Genomic DNA, 18,948 nt, shown 5'->3' on the forward strand with positions numbered 1-18,948 from the left:
GATGATGGAGCTTTATGAGTGAGCTTTGGAAGCAAGAGGGTGGGGAGTTTTGGAAAGTGGAGTGCCACGTCCTGTATTTTGCACGTTCCCTCCTCCAAGCAGTGTTGATCAAAGCAGGGTCAGACAGGCAAGAGTGTGGTGCTGGAAAAGCACAGCAAGTCAGGCAGCATCCGAGGAGCAGGACAATCGGCGTTTCGGGCATAAGCCCTTCATCTGGAATCAGATCCCTGATGAAGGGCTTATACCCGAAATGCCGATTCTGCTGTGCTTTTCCTCTGATGCTGCCTGATCTGCTGTGCTTTTCCAGCACCACACTTTTGCCTGTCTGACCCTGCATTGATCCCTTGGAGGAGGGATCAAATTCCTGATGAAGGGCTTATGCCCAAACCATCAATTCTCCTGCTCCTCGGATGCTGCCTGATCTGCTGTGCTTTTCCAGCACCACACTCTCGACTCTGATCTCCAAACATCTGCAGTTCTAACTTCTTCCAGGGTCAGATAGGTATCAACTACAAAAATGGCAGCAGCTGATGGATCATTAAGATTAATTAAATGGCCATTTGAGGGGGCACATGAGTGGAACCTTCTCGAAGTGAACAGGCTGCACACTGAGGCCAAAGTCCATCAGAAACCTGGAGACGGGGCAAATGAGAGCCTCTTTAGTTCACCCCAACCTGAACCATGGAGCTCTCAGATACAGCCTATGAAACCTGACAGCTATCAATGTCAGGATCTGCCTATGGTCCTTATGTCCAAGAATCAGCTAAGTTGAGAAGATTCTATCAACAGTGTCTGATTTAAAAGGTTATAGAAAATGTCATTTGAGATTTGTACCAGCTTGGCTCAAATTGAATTACTACCCTTTGGGCAATGTGTTAGCACCTGAGAGACAGCACTTAACTGAGAAGTCAATGACTCCATGAAAAGGAAGACACAGAGGAGAAGCCTAGTAAAATAGTATGTTACTAACCACATTAAGTTAGGAAAATTTCATCTTTTCTATCCCAAGGATAAATGACCTTATCTGGAACAATATATCATGATAATTGTCCTAAGGATCTTTAGATTAGGAGTCTCATTTCAAATTATCCAAGCTGTCCAGTAGAGTTTGCATTTAATAGAATATACATAAAAGTGCATGCATGCAGAGCCGAACAAAGATATAACAAAGATTTTCTGTAATGTCCTCTCTTCACCATTCTCAATTCATTTTTTTTTGTTTCTCCAAATGTGTAGCCCCTTAATTACACACTATCACAAGTGGGACCGTACTATCACAAGAGGCAATGTCTTCAGGAGGGAGGGAACAGGAGAAAATTAGCTCAGATGTTTTTGCAGCACATCTTCCGGTTGACAGGAAATACCATTCAAGAACACAGAAAATTATGTCAGGAGTTAATAGTAACTCTGCATGGTTAGCACACTTACTGCCAAAGGATGCTTTCACACCCACACATAGGTCTGCAGGAAAGATTGATATGAAATTGTGTCTAATTATTTTCTCATGAAATGGTAATTCTGGATCACCAGCTGTCCTCACATAAAAGTGACTCAGATACACAAAAAATCTCACACGGCAGATTCTAAAATAACACTAGCAATGAAGAAAAAATATGGTTAACCCTAATCTCACTGTGTTGGATGACGCAGTTTATTTGCCTAGAACTTTTATACCCGAAGAATTCTATAATTATCAATGAGATCATAATTACTAGCAAGGTTACATTTTTAGAACTGTATTTCATTTCCTTCCCCCACGGACTGAAAAAGGATTGATCGGGGGTACAGATCGTTCTGCTATAACGCAATAGTTGTGTTCCTCTGCAACCTCATGCTATAAAAAACTGCACTATGGAAAAACCACTATAGAAAGTCACACTGTAGAAAATCGCTTTAGAAAATCGCTAAACCCATAGAGTAGAAAGTTTGCGTTATCCAAACAATATCCACATTTCATCAATCATGTTATAACCAATTTGCAGTGACAAAACACGCGTTATAGCAGAACGATGCATAGTTTTTAAGAGGACACAGACTTAAATATAATGGATGTCCAAAGAAGTTTGAGTGTGCAGGAGCATAGCACTTTAAAATGCCATGAACAGGTGCAGAAGATAGTCAAGAAGGCTAATGGAATACTGACCGTCATACGTAAAGAATTGGAGTATAAGGATACAGATGTTATGCCTCAGTTATGCAAACCCCTAGTTAAAACTCACTTAGAATACTATAAGCAGATCTGGGCACCACACCTTATGTAGGATGTTTTAGCTCTGGAGGGACTTCCAAGCAAGTTCACAAGGATGATACCCGGACTTCAGCTGTTAAATTATAAGGGGAGTTTAGAAAATTAGGCCTTTATCCTCTATATTTTAGTAAGTTAAAAGGTGACTTAATTGAGGTTTTCAGGATATTAACAGCGAAAGACAGGGTAGACGATGATGAACTATTTCCACTGGTTGAAGATTCTAGAACCAGGGACACAGTCTAAGAATTAGGGTCAGGCCATTCAGGAGAGATGTTAGAAAACACTTATTTATGCAGAGAGTAGTGGAGATTTAGAACTACCTTCCTCAAATAGTGGTCAATTCTAACTCAATTGTTAAATTTAAATCAAAGAGGGATAAATGTTTATTAAGAAAGAGCATCAAGGGGCATGGGTCCAAGGCAGGCATACGGAAATAAGCCAAAGATCAGTCATGATCTTATTAATGATACAGCAGGCTTGATGGGTGGTGTGGCCTACTCTTGTTCCTATGTTCCAAGAGTCTACTCTCTGTTCTTGACAAAAGAAACCTTGAAAACTGTTTGATCGTTATGCAAATATAGGGTTCAGGTGTGAACAGATATTTGACAGTGACTAGCAAAACCAAAGATTACTTATATAATCATTCACTAACGGAGTGGTGAGAATTTGGAGCTTGCTGCCATGTAAAATGGTTGAGACAAATAGCATAGACACTTTTAAGGGGATAAGTCAAAGGAATACAGTATGTTCATAAGGTGAGACAGGCTGGGTTAGAGAAGGTACATGCAATGTCTCATTGCAAGGCAGCTGAAATTCAGGTTCTAACAACTGGCATACTTCCGTCATGAAGTATCACTGTCTTTGTTTGTAAGAAAAATTATCTGAACTCAGTATGCGCCATTTTTGGATGCTCAGACATTGAGTGATGCTTGTGAGCATCAGGCTGCTCTCTCCCAGCATCATCTGTGTCCTTATCATCATCAAATGATGGGAACAGTGGAATCCCAAGAGACAGAGGATCTATTATTCACTATAAGAAGCCCATTAAATTTTCAGAAAGTTTCTTACAAGAGCTTTAAATTCTCAGAAACTGTCATATCTATTTGGAGAAAACGAATCCTTGAACAGCAGAATCTCATCTCGCATGATCTTGCAGATCTCTTCATGCCTGTTGGCACCACATTAATGGACTGCTACTTCCACTTTTCTACTGGCAGTAATTAACAGGGTTGGTAGGTGGGCAGAAACACAGAAATCATGGAGATATTTAGTGACATACCACTGTTCATTTAACTGTTGGGAAAACTTGAGCAATTGTGGTGCACATGGCCATAGCAAGTACACAGTTCTGAGATAGAATTCCACAATTACCAGAAAGGAAACTTTTCTTATTTATTTTTACTTCTGTACCTTATTTCAACAACATTAATAATGTTCACTTTTACAACAGTTTTAATGTAATAGAGCATCTCATGGCACTTTACAATAGCATTAGAAAACAAAATATGACATTGCATCCATAAGGAAATATTAGGGCATTTGACCTGATCCTAATTCATATGTCACAAGGAGTTCAGATGTGAATTGTGTACTTGTGCATGAATCACAAAATACTTGCATCCAAAGTTCACCAGGTAATAGGATAGGTAAAACAAATGTTGGCTTTTATTTTGAATAAAATGGGGTTTAAAAATGCAGAGGTCTTGATAAAATTATACAATGCATTAGTCAGACCACAACTGGAATACTGTGAACAATTTTGGTCCCCTTGATGAAGAATTTATTCTGGCACTAGAGGCAATCATGGAAATGTTCAATAGGTTGATTCCACATATGAAAGGATTTCTTATAGGGAGATGTTGAGTAGGTTGGGCCTGTACTCAATGAAGTTTATAAGAATGAGAGATGACCTTATTAAAACATTCTTAGGGGGATTGACAGGGTAAATACAGACAGATTGTTTCACCTCTTGAAAGAATCTGGGTCCAAAGGGCATAATCTTAAGAGTAAAGGGTCACTAATTGACAGAGATGAGGAGGGTTTTTTTTGTCTTTTTGAAGGTAGGAGAATATATGGAACTCTTTACCTCAAATGGCTGTCTAAGCTGGGTCATTAAGTATATACATGGCAGAGATATTCAGATTATTAAGCAGTAAGAAATTCAATGGTTATGGACAAAATTTAGGAAAGTCCAGTTAAAGATTATCAGATCAGCCTCATAATCTTATTGAATAGTGGTGCAGACTCGATGGATCGAATGACCTACTTCTGCTCCGGGTATCATGGGTTCAGAACAAGATATGCACTAGGCCGTTCTGGACTGAGATGAAGAGAAGATACATCATTCAGAAGGTGCTGACCCTGTTGAATTTTCTACCACAGAAGGCTGTTGAGGTGAAGTCACTGAATATATTTAAGAAATAAATAGATTTCTAGAAGCTAAATTGTATCATTAATGTGGAGAGAGAACACATGAGTATGGCATTAAGATACAGGAACAATCATGTTCATGTTGAATGGCAGAAGGGGATCTATGCGCTGAGTGCCTACTCCTGCTCCTATTTTCTATGTTTCTAAAAATAATGAAGATATCGTTCTTTTTTTAATTCATTGATCCATGGGACATGGACATTACTATCAAGGCTAGCATTTATTGGCCACATTTAACAGCCCTTTGGAAGGTAATTACCTTCTTGAACTACTGAGCTCTGTCTAGTTTTGTGCATCCACATTGACATTGAGGAAGAAATTCCAGAATTCTGATCTGTCAACAGTGAAGAAACGAAAATGTACTTCAAATTGAGGATGGCACGTGACTTTAGAAAGAACTTACAGGTGGCAATGTTGTCAAAACAGCCTGAGCAAGGTGCTGCAATGCATCTTGTTGATGTCACCCACTGCAATCACAGACTACCAAGGAGAAATGTTGAAGGTAGTGGATGAGATGCTAATCAAATGGACCTAAACGTCCTGGAAAGCACTGAGTTTTTTTTTGTGACTTATATAAATTGCACTCATCCAGGCATGTTGCAAATATTCTAGTCTATTCTATTCTCCAGATGTGTGTCTTCTATTTTGTGGGGACAGACTTTGGGAGGCAGGAGGTTGCTTATTAACATCAGAGGTCCCGAACTGAATAAGCTGCTTACACAATGATGTGAAGACTGACCAAAGTCAAAAATGTCATTTTACTCACCACTGGCATCTCCTCATATGAACGTACCGAAGACAATCTGTCTATAAATAGTGAAAAAAAGCATCTCTCAGGAATTACTTGTATTTTTATCTGGGCTTTGAAAGAAGATAAACAAAACAGAACTCTAAAATAATTTAAAGCAAAATAATTCAGTGATAAAATAATCAACTGATGTTTACTCTACTTGTATAAACAACGCACAGCATTTATTTATTTCTTTATTTTTGAAATTTTAATTCACAGAGGAACCTCGATTATCCAAATATCGATTATACAAATTTCGGATTATCCAAAGAAGATTTCAAGGTTCCACAAAAAAGTTACATCAAAGAGGTAAGTGTATTCGATTTACCTATACTGAAGAACATGTGAAAACGCTGGAAAAAAACAAAGTAACACAAACAGCTCAAACATCAGCAACTGGATACTTTTTAAGTAAGGTTTGTTACACAGCCCTTTGCAAAAGTAATTGTTTTACAGTATTCCCAGGCCTTTCATTTAAAAAAATGGCAGAGAATGTAAACACATGCGCAAGGTGGTGCTTCTGTTTTTCTATTGCAAAACTGAGTTCCTGGAAACTGACATGCTCTTGCAATCGTAGAAGCTGTTTGGGACCTTATTTAATGCTGGGATTTGATATACAGTATTTATGTGATGGTAAGTCCTTCTCATTTTAACCTGTAATTTGCAGACTGCAAGGATTAGTTTGTTTAAATGGTAGACTCATTAAAATTATAGACTTAAACAAATTCTCCAGTAGAGCACAGTGTTAGACCAGTATGGCTTCCCTTGTATAAGGTAAAATTGATTATCTGAATAATCGATTATCCGAACAAAATAGTGCTTGCCGATTTCATTCAGGTAATCGAGGTTCCTCTGTAAATTCTAGCCTCCTTTTGATATAATGGATTTTACTACAACCTTCACCAATGTTCATTATGTTAAACTCAATTGATCCAAAGCTATTTGATATTATGTACAGAAAATAAACAGCATTTTACAAAAGAAATTTAGGTATTAGTATTGTGCAAGTATTTACCTGTCGGATTGCCACGAATATACTCCTTTTTCTCTTCCAACATTCTAATTTGTCTCTCTAGTTGTAAATTCAGCTCCTGTTGTGTTTCATATCGAGTTTTCCATTCATTTCCTAAAGAAGGATGGAAACAGAACTTTAAAAATAGCTCTTATTACATTTTCAAGCTGTATTGTGTTCATAAAGTTATTTCTAAATTTTAAATAAAGTGTTTATGCCTGAAGTAAAGAATTCTGCATGATTAAAACTTTTCTTCTATGCTTTCCTTTATTGGTCAGAGTATTGAATACAGGAGTTGGGAGGTCATGTCGCGGCATTGGGATTTTATAGAGGTTTATAAAATCATGAGGGGCATAGATAAGATAATCAGACAAGGTCATTTCCCTGGGGTGGGGGAGTCCAGAACTAGAGAGTATAGGTTTAGGGTGAGAATGGAAAAAAATATAAAAGGGACCTAAGGGGCCTTCATGCAGAGGTAGTGCGCATATGGAACGAGCTGCCAGAGGAAGTGGTGCAGGCTGGTACAATTACAACAGTTAAAAGGTATCTGGATGGGTATATAAATAGGAAGGGTTTAGAGGGATATGGGCCAAGTGCTGGCAAATGAGACTAGATTAGGTTAGGATACCTGATCGGCATGGACAAGTTGAACTGAAGGGTCTGTTTCCGTGCTGTACATCTCCATGACTCTATTACATACCTTCATCTTCAATACTGTCAAATCGCTTTTCCAGTTGAGACACTGTGTTTCGCAAATCAGTAGCAGAAAAGTCAAGCATGTCCCTGTTTAAGAAATAAAAGGTAATACACTAAAATCATATAAAATTATAGTAAAACCAAAGCAGATCTCTAGTGCTTGAGATGAGCTTCTAAAATTTGGATACAGTCATGAGGTAAAAATCACTGTGGTTTCCAAGCACTTAAAAGGGATTAATATTAACACCACTAGAAGAACTGTTTTTCCACATCCTTATGATACTGTTACACATCCTTATAGCAGTTACTAAAATGCTTCATGTGTAGTTATAATACAATGTCACAGTTTTTCCATTTCCTTAACCTGGAATTGAACTGAGTGAATAAAGTTTTCCACATGAATACATTTTGCTATCCCAGTTTAATTCTGGTGTTCCATGAAGTAACAGTACAAAACTGAAAATTCTTCAGAACCGAATCTCCAAATGTGGTAAGGGAAAGTAAATAGTGATCTTCTAAAGCTAGAGGAAATATACACGGGAGGGCAGCCTAATTGGATTAAAAAGGGGTTACAATTTCAATTTAAAGCAATATCTGCTGTGGAAATGTTCAATATTATCTGTTAAAGAAGGACTGTGACCCTTACGCAAGGAGCACAAATTTCTGCTACCTCAAAATATCAGTTTTTTGAGAAGTTACAGAAGTGACAAAAACAAGAACAACAACTGAAATGTAGCAGAACAAGAACAATTGATGTCTTGTTATGTTGTTAATAATGTTACTGAGACACTGTATGCTATCAACTCAAAAACAAGCTGCCTGAATTCTTCAACTTAACCTCACACTCAATAATCCTGTTGAAAGTCTTAACTTTCAGTTCATTACTGCTCCATTTCATTGCTTCTTGCAACATAAAGGAGTGACCATTAATAGGTAGAATTAATTTTAAAATGATAAATTCTGTTGAAAGCGAGTTTCAATAGAGTTTGAATTCTACCATGCCTTTTACATAAAAATATTCCATCACAAGTTATAAGGAATACACGGTGACCACTTCTGCTCAGGAAATCTGCAAAACAACCAGGCCTACACAGTGACGTAAAACTATCACTTCATATCTGTTGAGTCTAACATTAATACTTAGGAAGCTCTTCTAACTATATCCCAGTTCTTAGGCTGCCTGAAACTACAACAGCAGCATTGGTGTAGCAGTTGTTGCTTGAACCAACAGTCAAGATTTTTTTGTTGTCTGTATCCCAACCAGATTTCCCTAGGCAGTCTAACCATGCTTAATGAGTCAGATTGGACATTAATTATAAAGTTGTACTGCAAATGCAAATGCATAAGTAAAACTAATTTTCTTTAACACCACCATTGCAATATAATCTTTTGATGTCTTTGAGGCTAGTATTAGCCACAGAGAAAATAGCAATATTTTACAGTTACAATCAGGACAATTTGTCTGACACCTGTTTTGAATTGTTATAGCTGGTTCGGGTTATCATCTAATCCCTACAGTGTAGAAGCAGACTGTTAAGCCTATTGAGTCACACTGATGCTCTGAAGAACATCCTACCCAGACCCACCCACCTACCCTATCCCTGTATCCCTGCATTTTCCATGGCTAAACCACCTGCCCTGCACATCCTTGGACAGTATGGACATTTTATCATCGCCAATCCACCTAACCTGCACATCTTTGGACCATATAGGGAAACCGGAGCACGTGAAGAAACCTACACGGACACAGGGAGAATGTGCAAATTCCACACAGACAGTTGCCCAAGGATGGAATCAAACCCTGGTCCCTCTGCTGTGAGGCAGCAGTGCTAACCACTGAACCACCACGGCGCCCTGGACAAGTAGAGGTCCAGTTAAATGATCCAGACCTGACAGCTGCAGAATTTAAATTCAATTGATTAAGTGAGTCTGGATTTAAAACTTTTGTTTTAAAATAGTGACTATGAAATGAAGCAGGAATTGCAGAGATCTCAGAAGTATAGGCATTATGGCAACTTCCAGATTACTTGACACAGACTTCTAAGATGTGGTACCAATGATCACAGATGACTTGCAATGTTCTCGCTAAGTTGTACCCCACAGCCACTCTGGTGATTTGTTCGCATGGCCATTCTGGTTGGAGCATTGACACCCGGTTTTGGACGTCACTGCCTCACATGGACCTTGGGGGCCCACAGAGCCGGTAACTAAATTAGAGGGACCACTAATGATCTATACATGGATGGAATGGAACGCTGTTATAATCGTGTGTTATGAAACAATGCTCTCAACACAATGTGTTTACAGTCTATAGCGCCTTAAGCCTATGGGAAGCCAGCTGTGTTGACAAAGCTACTGCCCAGGCTGCAGCACTGACCTTGTTACAGGAAAACAAGCTGAAGTGGTGTACCAGTCACAACCACATTGTAATAGCCTTGATACATTTGTGCGTTGAGAATTGAGAGATCCCACAGAGCGCCGTGGGCGGCACAGTGGTTAGCACTGCTGCCTCACAGCGCCAGAGACCCGGGTTCAATTCCCGACTCAGGCAACTGACTGTGTGGAGTTTGCATGTTCTCCCCGTGTCTGCGTGGGTTTCCTCCGGGTGCTCCGGTTTCCTCCCACAATCCAAAAATGTGCGGGTCAGGTGAATTGGCCATGCTAAATTGCCTGTAGTGTTAGGTTAAAGGGGTAAATGTAGGGGTATGGGTGGGTTGCGCTTCGGCGGGTCGGTGTGGACTTGTTGGGCCGAAGGGCCTGTTTCCACACTGTAAGTAATCTAATCTAATCTAATCTAATCTAATCTAATCTAATCTAATCACTAGAGGTCTCCAGTGATTCCTTGGAAGGAACAAGTTGCATAAATATTTGGTACAGCTATCACCTTGACAGCCACGGGATGATCACCCATTCCTTCAGTGAGCACTTTCTACGAGATGAACTGCAGAAATTCACCAAAAATCCTTAGACAGTACTTTCTGAATGCATGATCACTCATATGCAGAAAGACAAGGGCAACAGATACATGAGAACATCACCTGCAAGTTCCCCTCCAAGCTACTCATCATCCTGACTTGGAAATATATCAAAGTTCCTTCCGTGTTGCTAGGTAAAAATCCTGGAATTCCTTCCTGAAGGGCATTCTGGGTCACCCCTCAACATACAGACTGCAGCGGTTAGAAGGCAGCTCACCACCACCTTCACAAGGGCAAACAAGAACAGGCAATAAATTGCTAGCCAATCAGCAAAACCCACATCCCACAAATTATTATTTTTTTTAATTCTCAAGTTTTACTCTAGCAGATGACAGTTTGACCATAAGAGCATGAGACAAAGAAGCAGAAGTTAGACCATTCAGCCATTGAATCTGCTCCACCATTCAATTATGGGTCACAGGTTTCTCATCCTCATTCTCCTGCTTTCTCCCTGTAACCTTTGATCCCCTTGACAGTCTAGAACCTAACTATCTCTGTTTTAAATATTCTCAATGACCTGGCCTCCACAGCCTTCTTTGGCAGTGAATTCCATAGATTCATCACTCTCTGGCTGAAGAAGTTTCTCCTCATCTCCATTCTAAAGGGTCTTCCCTTTACTCTAAAGCTGTGCCCTCAGATCCTGCTTTGTGTGCACGAAGTCATGTATTACTAAATTAAATGAGTTTTTTGAAGCAGTAACAAAGAGAATTGAAGAGGACAGAGCAGTGGATGTGATCTATATGGACTTCAGTATGGCATTCGACAAGGGTCCTCATGGTAGGTTGGTTAGCAAGGTTCGATCACATAGAATACAGGGAGAACTAGCCATTTGTTTACAGAACTGGCGCGAAGGTAGAAGACAGAGAGTAATGGTGAAGGGTTGCTTTTCAGACTGGAGGCCTGTGACCAGCGGTGTGCCACGAGGATCGGTGCTGGGTCCACTGCTTTTTGTCATTTATATAAATGATTTGAATGTGAACATAGAAGATATGATTAGTTTTTGCAGATGACACCAAAATTGGAAGTGTAGTGGACAGTGAAGAAGGTTACTTCAGAGTACAACAGGACCTTGATCAGATGGACCAATGGGCCGAAGAGTGGCGGGTGGAGTTTCATTTAAATAAATGTAAGGTGCTGCATTTTGGAAAGGCAAATCAAGCCAGGACTTATACACTTAATGGTAAGGTCCTGGGAAGTGTTGCTGAACAAAGAGTCCTTGGAGTGCAGGTTCATACTTCCTTGAAAGTGAAGTCGCAAGTAGATGTGACACTAAAGAAGGCATTTGATATGCTTGCCATTTTTGGCCAGTGCATTGAATATAGGAGTTGAGAGGTCAATGTATAGGACATTGGTTGAGCCACTTTTGAAATACTGCATGCAATACTGCATGCATCGTTCCTGCTATAGGAAGGATGTCATGAAACTTGGAATGGTTCAGAAAAGATTTATAAGGATGTTGCCAGGGTTGGAGCTTGAGGGAGAGGCCGAATAGGCTGGGGCTATTTTCCCTGGAGTGTCAGAGGCTGACGGGTGACCTTATCGAGGTTTATAAAATCATGAAGGGTGAATAGACAAGGTCTTTTCCCTCGGGTGAGGGAGTTCAAAACTAGAGGGCATAGGTTTAAGGTGAGAGGAGAAAGGTTTAAAATGGACCTAAGCGGGAACTTTTTCACATAGAGGGTGTTGCGTGCATGGAATGAGCTGCCAGAGGAAGTGGTGGAGGCTAGTATGAATACAACATTTAAAATCTATCTGGATGGATATATGAATAGGAAGGGTTTAGAAGAATGTGAGCCAAGTGCTGGCAAATGGAACAAGATTATTTCAGGATATCTGGTCAGCATGAACGAGTTGGAATGAAGGGTCTGTTTCCATGCTGTACATGCTATGACTCTATGACTCTGATGTTGGTGAATTTACTAAATATTTTCACTGAATTCTAAGAAAAAATCAAGGTTTTGACTAGTTTTATGCTGCTAAACCGCTATTCTGTTGGTATGGATCATTTCTTTGGACTGGACCTGCTTCTCGCCTCTGACATTTCTTTCAGTTGCAGTAAATTCAAAAGCTCAACTTTGTAAAAACCTCAGCAATTATCTCACCAGCAAGCTTCCCTGTTCATTTGGTCTAATCATGTAGTTTCTTTGAAATGCTGTTTTGACACACCATTAAAACAAGTGACTTTCTGACCTTTAAACAAAAATCACTTTCAGAGAATTGAAGAACCTAAATCTATCTACCTTAGAAATCAAGTTCCAAAGTAATAACAAAATAGTGTAAAGCTTCATCAAAACATAAAAGCGGAGCTTTTGATTAATCTAATAAGTCGGGTTCCAAAAAGTGATGCGATTTTAATAAACTCCACTGTGGCTATGGTTTCCAATTCTGGGCACCTGCGAGATGTGAAGGCTTTGTTGAGGGTTCAATATGAAATTTACTAGAATGGCTGCAGGAATAAAGGATTTTAGAGAGGTTGAGATTGCTCTCCCAAGAGCTAAGAAGCGTAAGGGAATTTATTGGCAATGTATCCAATAATGAAGGGTTTAGATAGAATAAATAGAAACTGTTTCCAGTGGATGAAGGACTGATATAAAACAGATGGTTCACATATCAATTTAATTAATGATAAGAAATTAGGACAATTTTTTACACAAATAGTGGTTAGGATTTGGAAAGTGCTACCTCCCTGCAATTCATATGGACACAACTTCAAATTAGTGTTCCAAAGGAAATTGTAAAATTACCTGGAGCAAAAAAAAGGGAAGGAATGATCTGGAGTCGGGGGTAGTGGTAGGACTGACTAGCTTTTTCTTTGAAAGAACTAGTACAGATTTGATGGCCTGAATGACCACCTTCTGTACTGCACTATTCTGTTCTATTGGTCCCAAAATGCTTTGAGAAGACACTTGACAGAAGCTGTTGAGGCTTTAAAAGGGGAAGGGTAAGGGAGGAGGTAAGGGCCCAGAAACAGATGAGGCACCAGGGTCCATGATTCATTCCTCTGACTCTGTTAATGACCAGAAATTTACCTGGATAGCTACAGAAATACAGTGGCTGCACGAGCAAATCAGAGGTTGGAAATTCTGCAGTAAGTACCTCACTTACTGACCACAGTCTGACCCATCCCCTCACTAAAATCTGTCCACCATCTACAATGCATGAGAGAGGAATGCAATGGAATACTTTCCAATTGACTGGATTAGGGCAGTACCAACAGCATTCAGTAAGTACAACACGGTCCAAATTAAATCAGGCAGGTTGATTGATTGGTATCCCACTGACCACATTAAACATTGAATCCTTCCACCAGCCAAGCATGGTGGCATTGGTATGTTTCATCTGTAAGATGCACTACAGTAATTCACCGAAGGCATTTGACAGCAAATTCCAAACCCTTAGCTTTTACTATTTATAAGAACACAGTAAACTTACAATCTACAAGCTCCACTCCAAGCCACACACCATCTTGACTTGGAAGTATATCACAGTTCTTTCATTGTTTCTGGTCAAAATTCTGGAACTGTCCTTCTAACAGCACTGTAAACACCACCTTCTCAAGGGTAACTAAAGATGATAGTACCTAGATCCATGAATGAAGGAAAAAGCTCAGATGCAATCATTTTAAAAAATCAAACCTATCATTAAATCTTCAGAAAAGGCATGTTTCACCAAGTCTTCTCGAATTTTATGGCTACGTACTTGGAAATCCTAAACACTCTATACACTGCATTCTGAAAGATATATCTAGCCACACTCTTCAGTCAGCAGTGCGATCATTCTGGGAAAATATTCCAATTTAGCAGATTTGGTTTACTGATCACAGTCTTAGAATTTTGATTTGCAGTATAATGAATGCTTTGTTTATACAGATACATCATAAATGATAGATATTAAACCAGGACATAAAAGAATTGCGGTAGATACATCAGCTTTATTGTAGTACCAGCAATTCTTTCAGACTGTTACACATGTTAAATCAGAGATTGCATTTTTTAAGCATGGGTTCATTTATACCACGTAAAGCACAACCTAATGTTCTGCTGTTAGGATGTAAATGTTCGGAGTCTGTTTCTTCCTCTAAGTGTTACTTCAAAATTTGCACAAAACATTATCACCTGAAGTGTGATAAGTAACTTGTGTGACAGAAAATGTGGGACTAGATGCAGTTTTATTACTTTAGACATGTAAAATAGTACTTTTTATGACTGTAAAAAGAATTCTACATACACAATATAGTGCACTACTATATAGTCCAGTTTACCTGTGATGAAATTGTTCAGTTATGTACAATATTGCACTGAGCAAATACAGCAGTCTGTGACTGGGAACATTTATGACATACTCAATTCCAAGTTAGTTTTTCTTTGTATCAACATATTTGGACATGTTATTGCACACCAATCCATCATGTCTTAAGGTGGTACTTGAACCTGACCTTCTGTCCAGAGCAGGATCATTCCCACTGCTCCACAAGACCTTACTTATTAGAGTGATAACATCAATTCTGCCCATCACTTGGAGAAGGGTTATTGCAAGGTTTTCAATAGGTCACTCATGACAGTTCAAAGTTCATTGAAGAGCAGTTAGAAAGATTGGGATTTAAAAGCCCCCCCATGTGAACTGGTGTAGACAGGTTTTGGTGCATTGTATGGAAGCAACTGAATTAAACTAGTTTTCCAAAGGCATCACAGTGAGTTTGGCGCCAAGAGCAGTTGGATAGCTTTGTGTTGTTAGAACACGGGCCAAGTTATAAGGCAGTTAGATGTAGCAATCACAGCTTATGGAAAGTCTTGGAAGTTGTTCTGGCTCACAAGAAGCCAGGAGCCACTAATCAGTCAGTACAATGAAGAGTGGGAGTGAAAAAGCCATAAAGTGTCTGCTTTTGCAGCTGTACAAGATGGGATTGCAAGGAAAAATATAAGGAAAGATTTTTTGAAGGCTAATAGTGAAAAATTGTAATTCCTTTTGAAGTTGACAGAGATATGAAGACCTATCAGGTCATTGAGGTCTGGGAGAAGTTGGTGAGAACCAGCGGGATTGTTCTGATCACATTTGCTACTTGATGTGCTCTGTGGATGATGTGTTTGCCTCTGGCATTTTATCTAATGTGTCAATGTTTATGTTATACCGCATAACATAAGGAAATTAGCATGATAATGAAGAATCCAATGGACATTTGTCATAGCTATATGCAAACGTTACATTCACAGCCATATTAACACTTGGGCTAACATGGGCCTATTAAGATTACAACTGAGCACCGTGCTTTCAATAGTATGTCATACTTCAAGTGATCTGAGATAAGATGCAGTCTGTGATCTTCACGTTCTTGCATCACATGCCATGATACCGTGATAATATCATGAGCAGATCTCTTAAATGTTTACTGATACATTGTGGCTATTAAAGAATGAGTTCAGAATTAGGAAACATTTTAAAATTAGGGGTCACCCATTTAGGCCAAGACGAAAGGCTATTCTTCTCTCATAGGATTGTGAAACTTTTGAAATTGGCCTCAGAATATGGTGGAGTTAGGACATTGAATATTTTAAAGAAAGGTGGAGATAGATTTTTATTAGGGAAGAGAATCAGTAGTTATCAAGGATAGATGAGAATGTGGAATTCAGAACACAAACAGTTCAATCATGATCGTTTTTGAATGTCTGAGCAAACATTAGGTTAGATTAGATTCCCTTCGGCCCAACAATTCCACACTGACCTTCCAAAGCGTAACCCACTGAGACTCATTCCCATACCCAATATTTACCCCTGATTAATGCACCGAACACTATGGGGAATTTAGCATGGCCAATTCAACCAACTGCACATCATTTGGATTGTGGGAGAAAACCGGAGCATCTGGAGGAAACCCACGCAGACACAGGGAGAATGTGCAAACTCCACACAGTCACCCGAGGCAGGAAACGAACCGGGGTCCCTGGCGCTGTGAGGCAGCAGTGCTAACCACTGAGTTACTGTGCCACCCATCATAAAGAGCTGAATGCCCTACATCTGCTTCTAGTTCATATTTCTGTATGTTTGCATAGTCTTGAAACAAAACAAACTCTCCAATTCTTCTATATCCTTTCCATATCATATATAATGCACACTTAATCTATGCCATAAAATTCACATTCACATAACAGGATGTGCAAGTTTTGTTAATATACAATTGTTATGAAGTTGAAGGCTTGCACTATACCTTTAAGAAATTACAAGCACCCGTGTGCAGTATATGACCAGATGGCAGTCTCAGAGTCTACTGGAAAATTGGAAATATGTAGCATTTGGCTATGAAACTAATGCCTGAATTTTGATTGCTATTTTGACAACAAGTCAAATTTAACCAATCAGTTTAAATTATGTCCCAGGGTACTAAACCCAATCACGTTTGAATTTGTTGTTTTGCCAACATTGAACCAATGAGGTAATCCAATGGTGGAGTATAAAAATGCAGGCATTTTGAAAACTGGAGAGAGAGCAACTGCCATTAGAAAGACCAAGAAATTAGGAAACACTCTCTATCAAAGGTACCTTTCCATATGAAACATTCTCACAGTAAAAAGAAAGATGACCAGGGAATTCAGCAGCCAGAAGAGTGAAGTCACAGAAGATGACAGCGGCTGTGTGCTTTTGAAATTAAGTTTATGTAATTTTAATAAGCGTCTTATTAGAACAGCATATTGTTAAAGAGTTGAAGGCAGGTAATAAGCAGTTAAGAGAAAAGAAGGCTTGGAGTTGTGAATAGTTGTTGTTTAATGATCACTTTTAGAGTTAAAAAATAAATTGATGTTATTTTCTTTAAATAGTGGAATTTGGGAGTTCTCTGTCACTCATTTTTAAACAGATTGCAAGGCTAGGTGGGCTTTTATGGATGTTTGGTTTAATTAACAGAATGGTTCACTGCCGTGTTGCAAGACAATGAACAAATAAATAGCCACATGGTAGTACAGAACTTGAGTACTGCTGAAACAGAAAGAAATTCTGGTCAAGGCTTTTTCATGTTACAATCATCTAGACAGATCATAACCACATCACCTTATAGGGAGAACCAACTTTGATATTGTGTTAGAGAAGAGTCCTGATTGATTAATTGGTAAAGGTGTTCATGGAGAATGTACCAATTAATAAAGATTGACAGTTAACTGCCAGGCTTTGTTTAAATTTTAAATCAGGTTGACTCACCTATTTTGATGAGTTGAGGCATGTACCGTGCATGAATATGTTCTATCTAAAAGGAAAATTATTAATATGTAGCTTCTAGTACATGCAAATATGCCTGACTGCAAGCCCAGTTTAAAATCATAAATTAGTGGGTGGCACGGTGGCACAGTGGTTAGCACTGCTGCCTCACAGCGCCAGAGACCCGGGTTCAATTCCCGACTCAGGCGACTGACTGTGTGGAGTTTGCACATTCTCCCAGTGTCTGCGTGGGTTTCCTCCGGGTGCTCTGGTTTCCTCCCACAGTCCAAAGATGTGCGGGTCAGGTGAATTGGCCATGCTAAGTTGCCCATAGTGTTAGGTTAAAGGGGTAAATGTAGGGGTATGGGTGGGTTGCGCTTCGGCGGGTCGGTGTGGACATGTTGGGCCGAAGGGCCTGTTTCCACACTGTAAGTAATCTAATCTAATCTAATCTAATCTAATTAGTTGTCAGGAAATCGTTCGCACACTCAGGATTAGCCAAAACAAAAATTACCCTACAAAATGGGTGATAACAATTAGCTGGTACATTTTTCAGAATAAATTCTTGAATTATCCGAGTCAACCCGTCTCTTTTAAAATTTAAACAGACCCTAGCTGTTATCTGTCAATTACCTTAACTTGGAGCAATTCCTCCATCAATCAGGTTCACTTGCCAACTAATCAGCACATATAGTTTAAAGGTTGGTTTTCACCATTACTTGGTAATTCTTGCAAATTGTCCTAAGTACAAGATGACAACATATGCCTTGCCTAACTGCAATCATTAAATACTGTAGTCAGAACTTATAAAAAGATGACTTTTGCATTTGGAATCTATTTTCGAGGAGCATATATGTTCACATTTGTAAAATCTTTCACTAATAGTTTTACCTCTTTATGTCTGTTTCTATGCCTAAAAGTCATCCCAAGTCTCAAAGTCCACCTATAAAGTGAAAGCTATATTAAAAAAAATTCGGGGGATCCAAGATGGCAGCGACCCAGCAAGTCTGAGTCTATAGTGCTCTTCCCAAGACTTGGGAAAAGTGGGTCACCCACCCCCACCAAATCATTCATAATATCTGTTTAATTTAATTAGTTGCTTAGTATTACATTTAAACAGTCTAATATTTAGTAAAAATGACCAAAGGGAAGGGACCCCGCAGCTCTCAGCAAGCAGGAACCTCTCCCCCACCCTCTCCAGCTGCAGTAGAGGCGTCCACAGCCGCCACAGGGGACTTACCTACAGTGACAAGCCTTGTGGAGATGATCTCCAAGCTGGACGTGAAGATCGATGCTTTTATCGAGGAGTCCCAAAGTCGATGGGACTCACTCTCGGCCGCGCTGCAGAAGCACGACCGAGACATTAAGAAGATCGAGCGCCGAGTCGGAGGGGCGGAGTTAAAGGCCGCGACCTCCGAGACTACAGCACAATCGGCCTTGGATCAGGTCCGGACTTTCGAACAGCAAGTCCGGACCTTAGAGAATCATATTGATGACCTCGATAATCGAGGTCGTTGAAAAAATATTCGTTTACTGGGCCTTCCCGAACGGGAAGAGGAAGGCCAGCTTACAGCATTCCTGGAACAGTGGCTGCCACAGCTTTTAAATCTGGAAG

At 39.6% G+C, this 18,948-nt stretch overlaps 1 protein-coding gene across 2 annotated transcripts in view; it reads right to left on the bottom strand.

Annotated features, from left to right (window-relative positions):
- ccdc169 (coiled-coil domain containing 169) overlaps nt 1-18,948 on the bottom strand; it is a 71,377-nt gene that overhangs the window by 46,944 nt on the left and 5,485 nt on the right. Inside the window, exons 1-4 of one of the 2 annotated variants that reach the window (XM_043692075.1) lie at nt 16,354-16,399; nt 7,181-7,263; nt 6,484-6,594; nt 5,445-5,485 (exon numbers count right to left, since the gene is read on the bottom strand). In XM_043692075.1, the coding sequence (XP_043548010.1) occupies nt 5,445-5,485; nt 6,484-6,594; nt 7,181-7,259 (231 nt within the window). In that variant the 5' untranslated portion in view covers nt 7,260-7,263; nt 16,354-16,399. Of the gene's footprint in view, nt 1-5,444; nt 5,486-6,483; nt 6,595-7,180; nt 7,264-16,353; nt 16,400-18,948 lie in introns of those variants that run through there. The other variant, XM_043692074.1, reaches the window with a different exon arrangement.

This window comes from Chiloscyllium plagiosum, chromosome 6 (assembly GCF_004010195.1).
Source record: "Chiloscyllium plagiosum isolate BGI_BamShark_2017 chromosome 6, ASM401019v2, whole genome shotgun sequence".
NCBI classification, from domain to species: Eukaryota; Metazoa; Chordata; class Chondrichthyes; order Orectolobiformes; family Hemiscylliidae; genus Chiloscyllium; species Chiloscyllium plagiosum.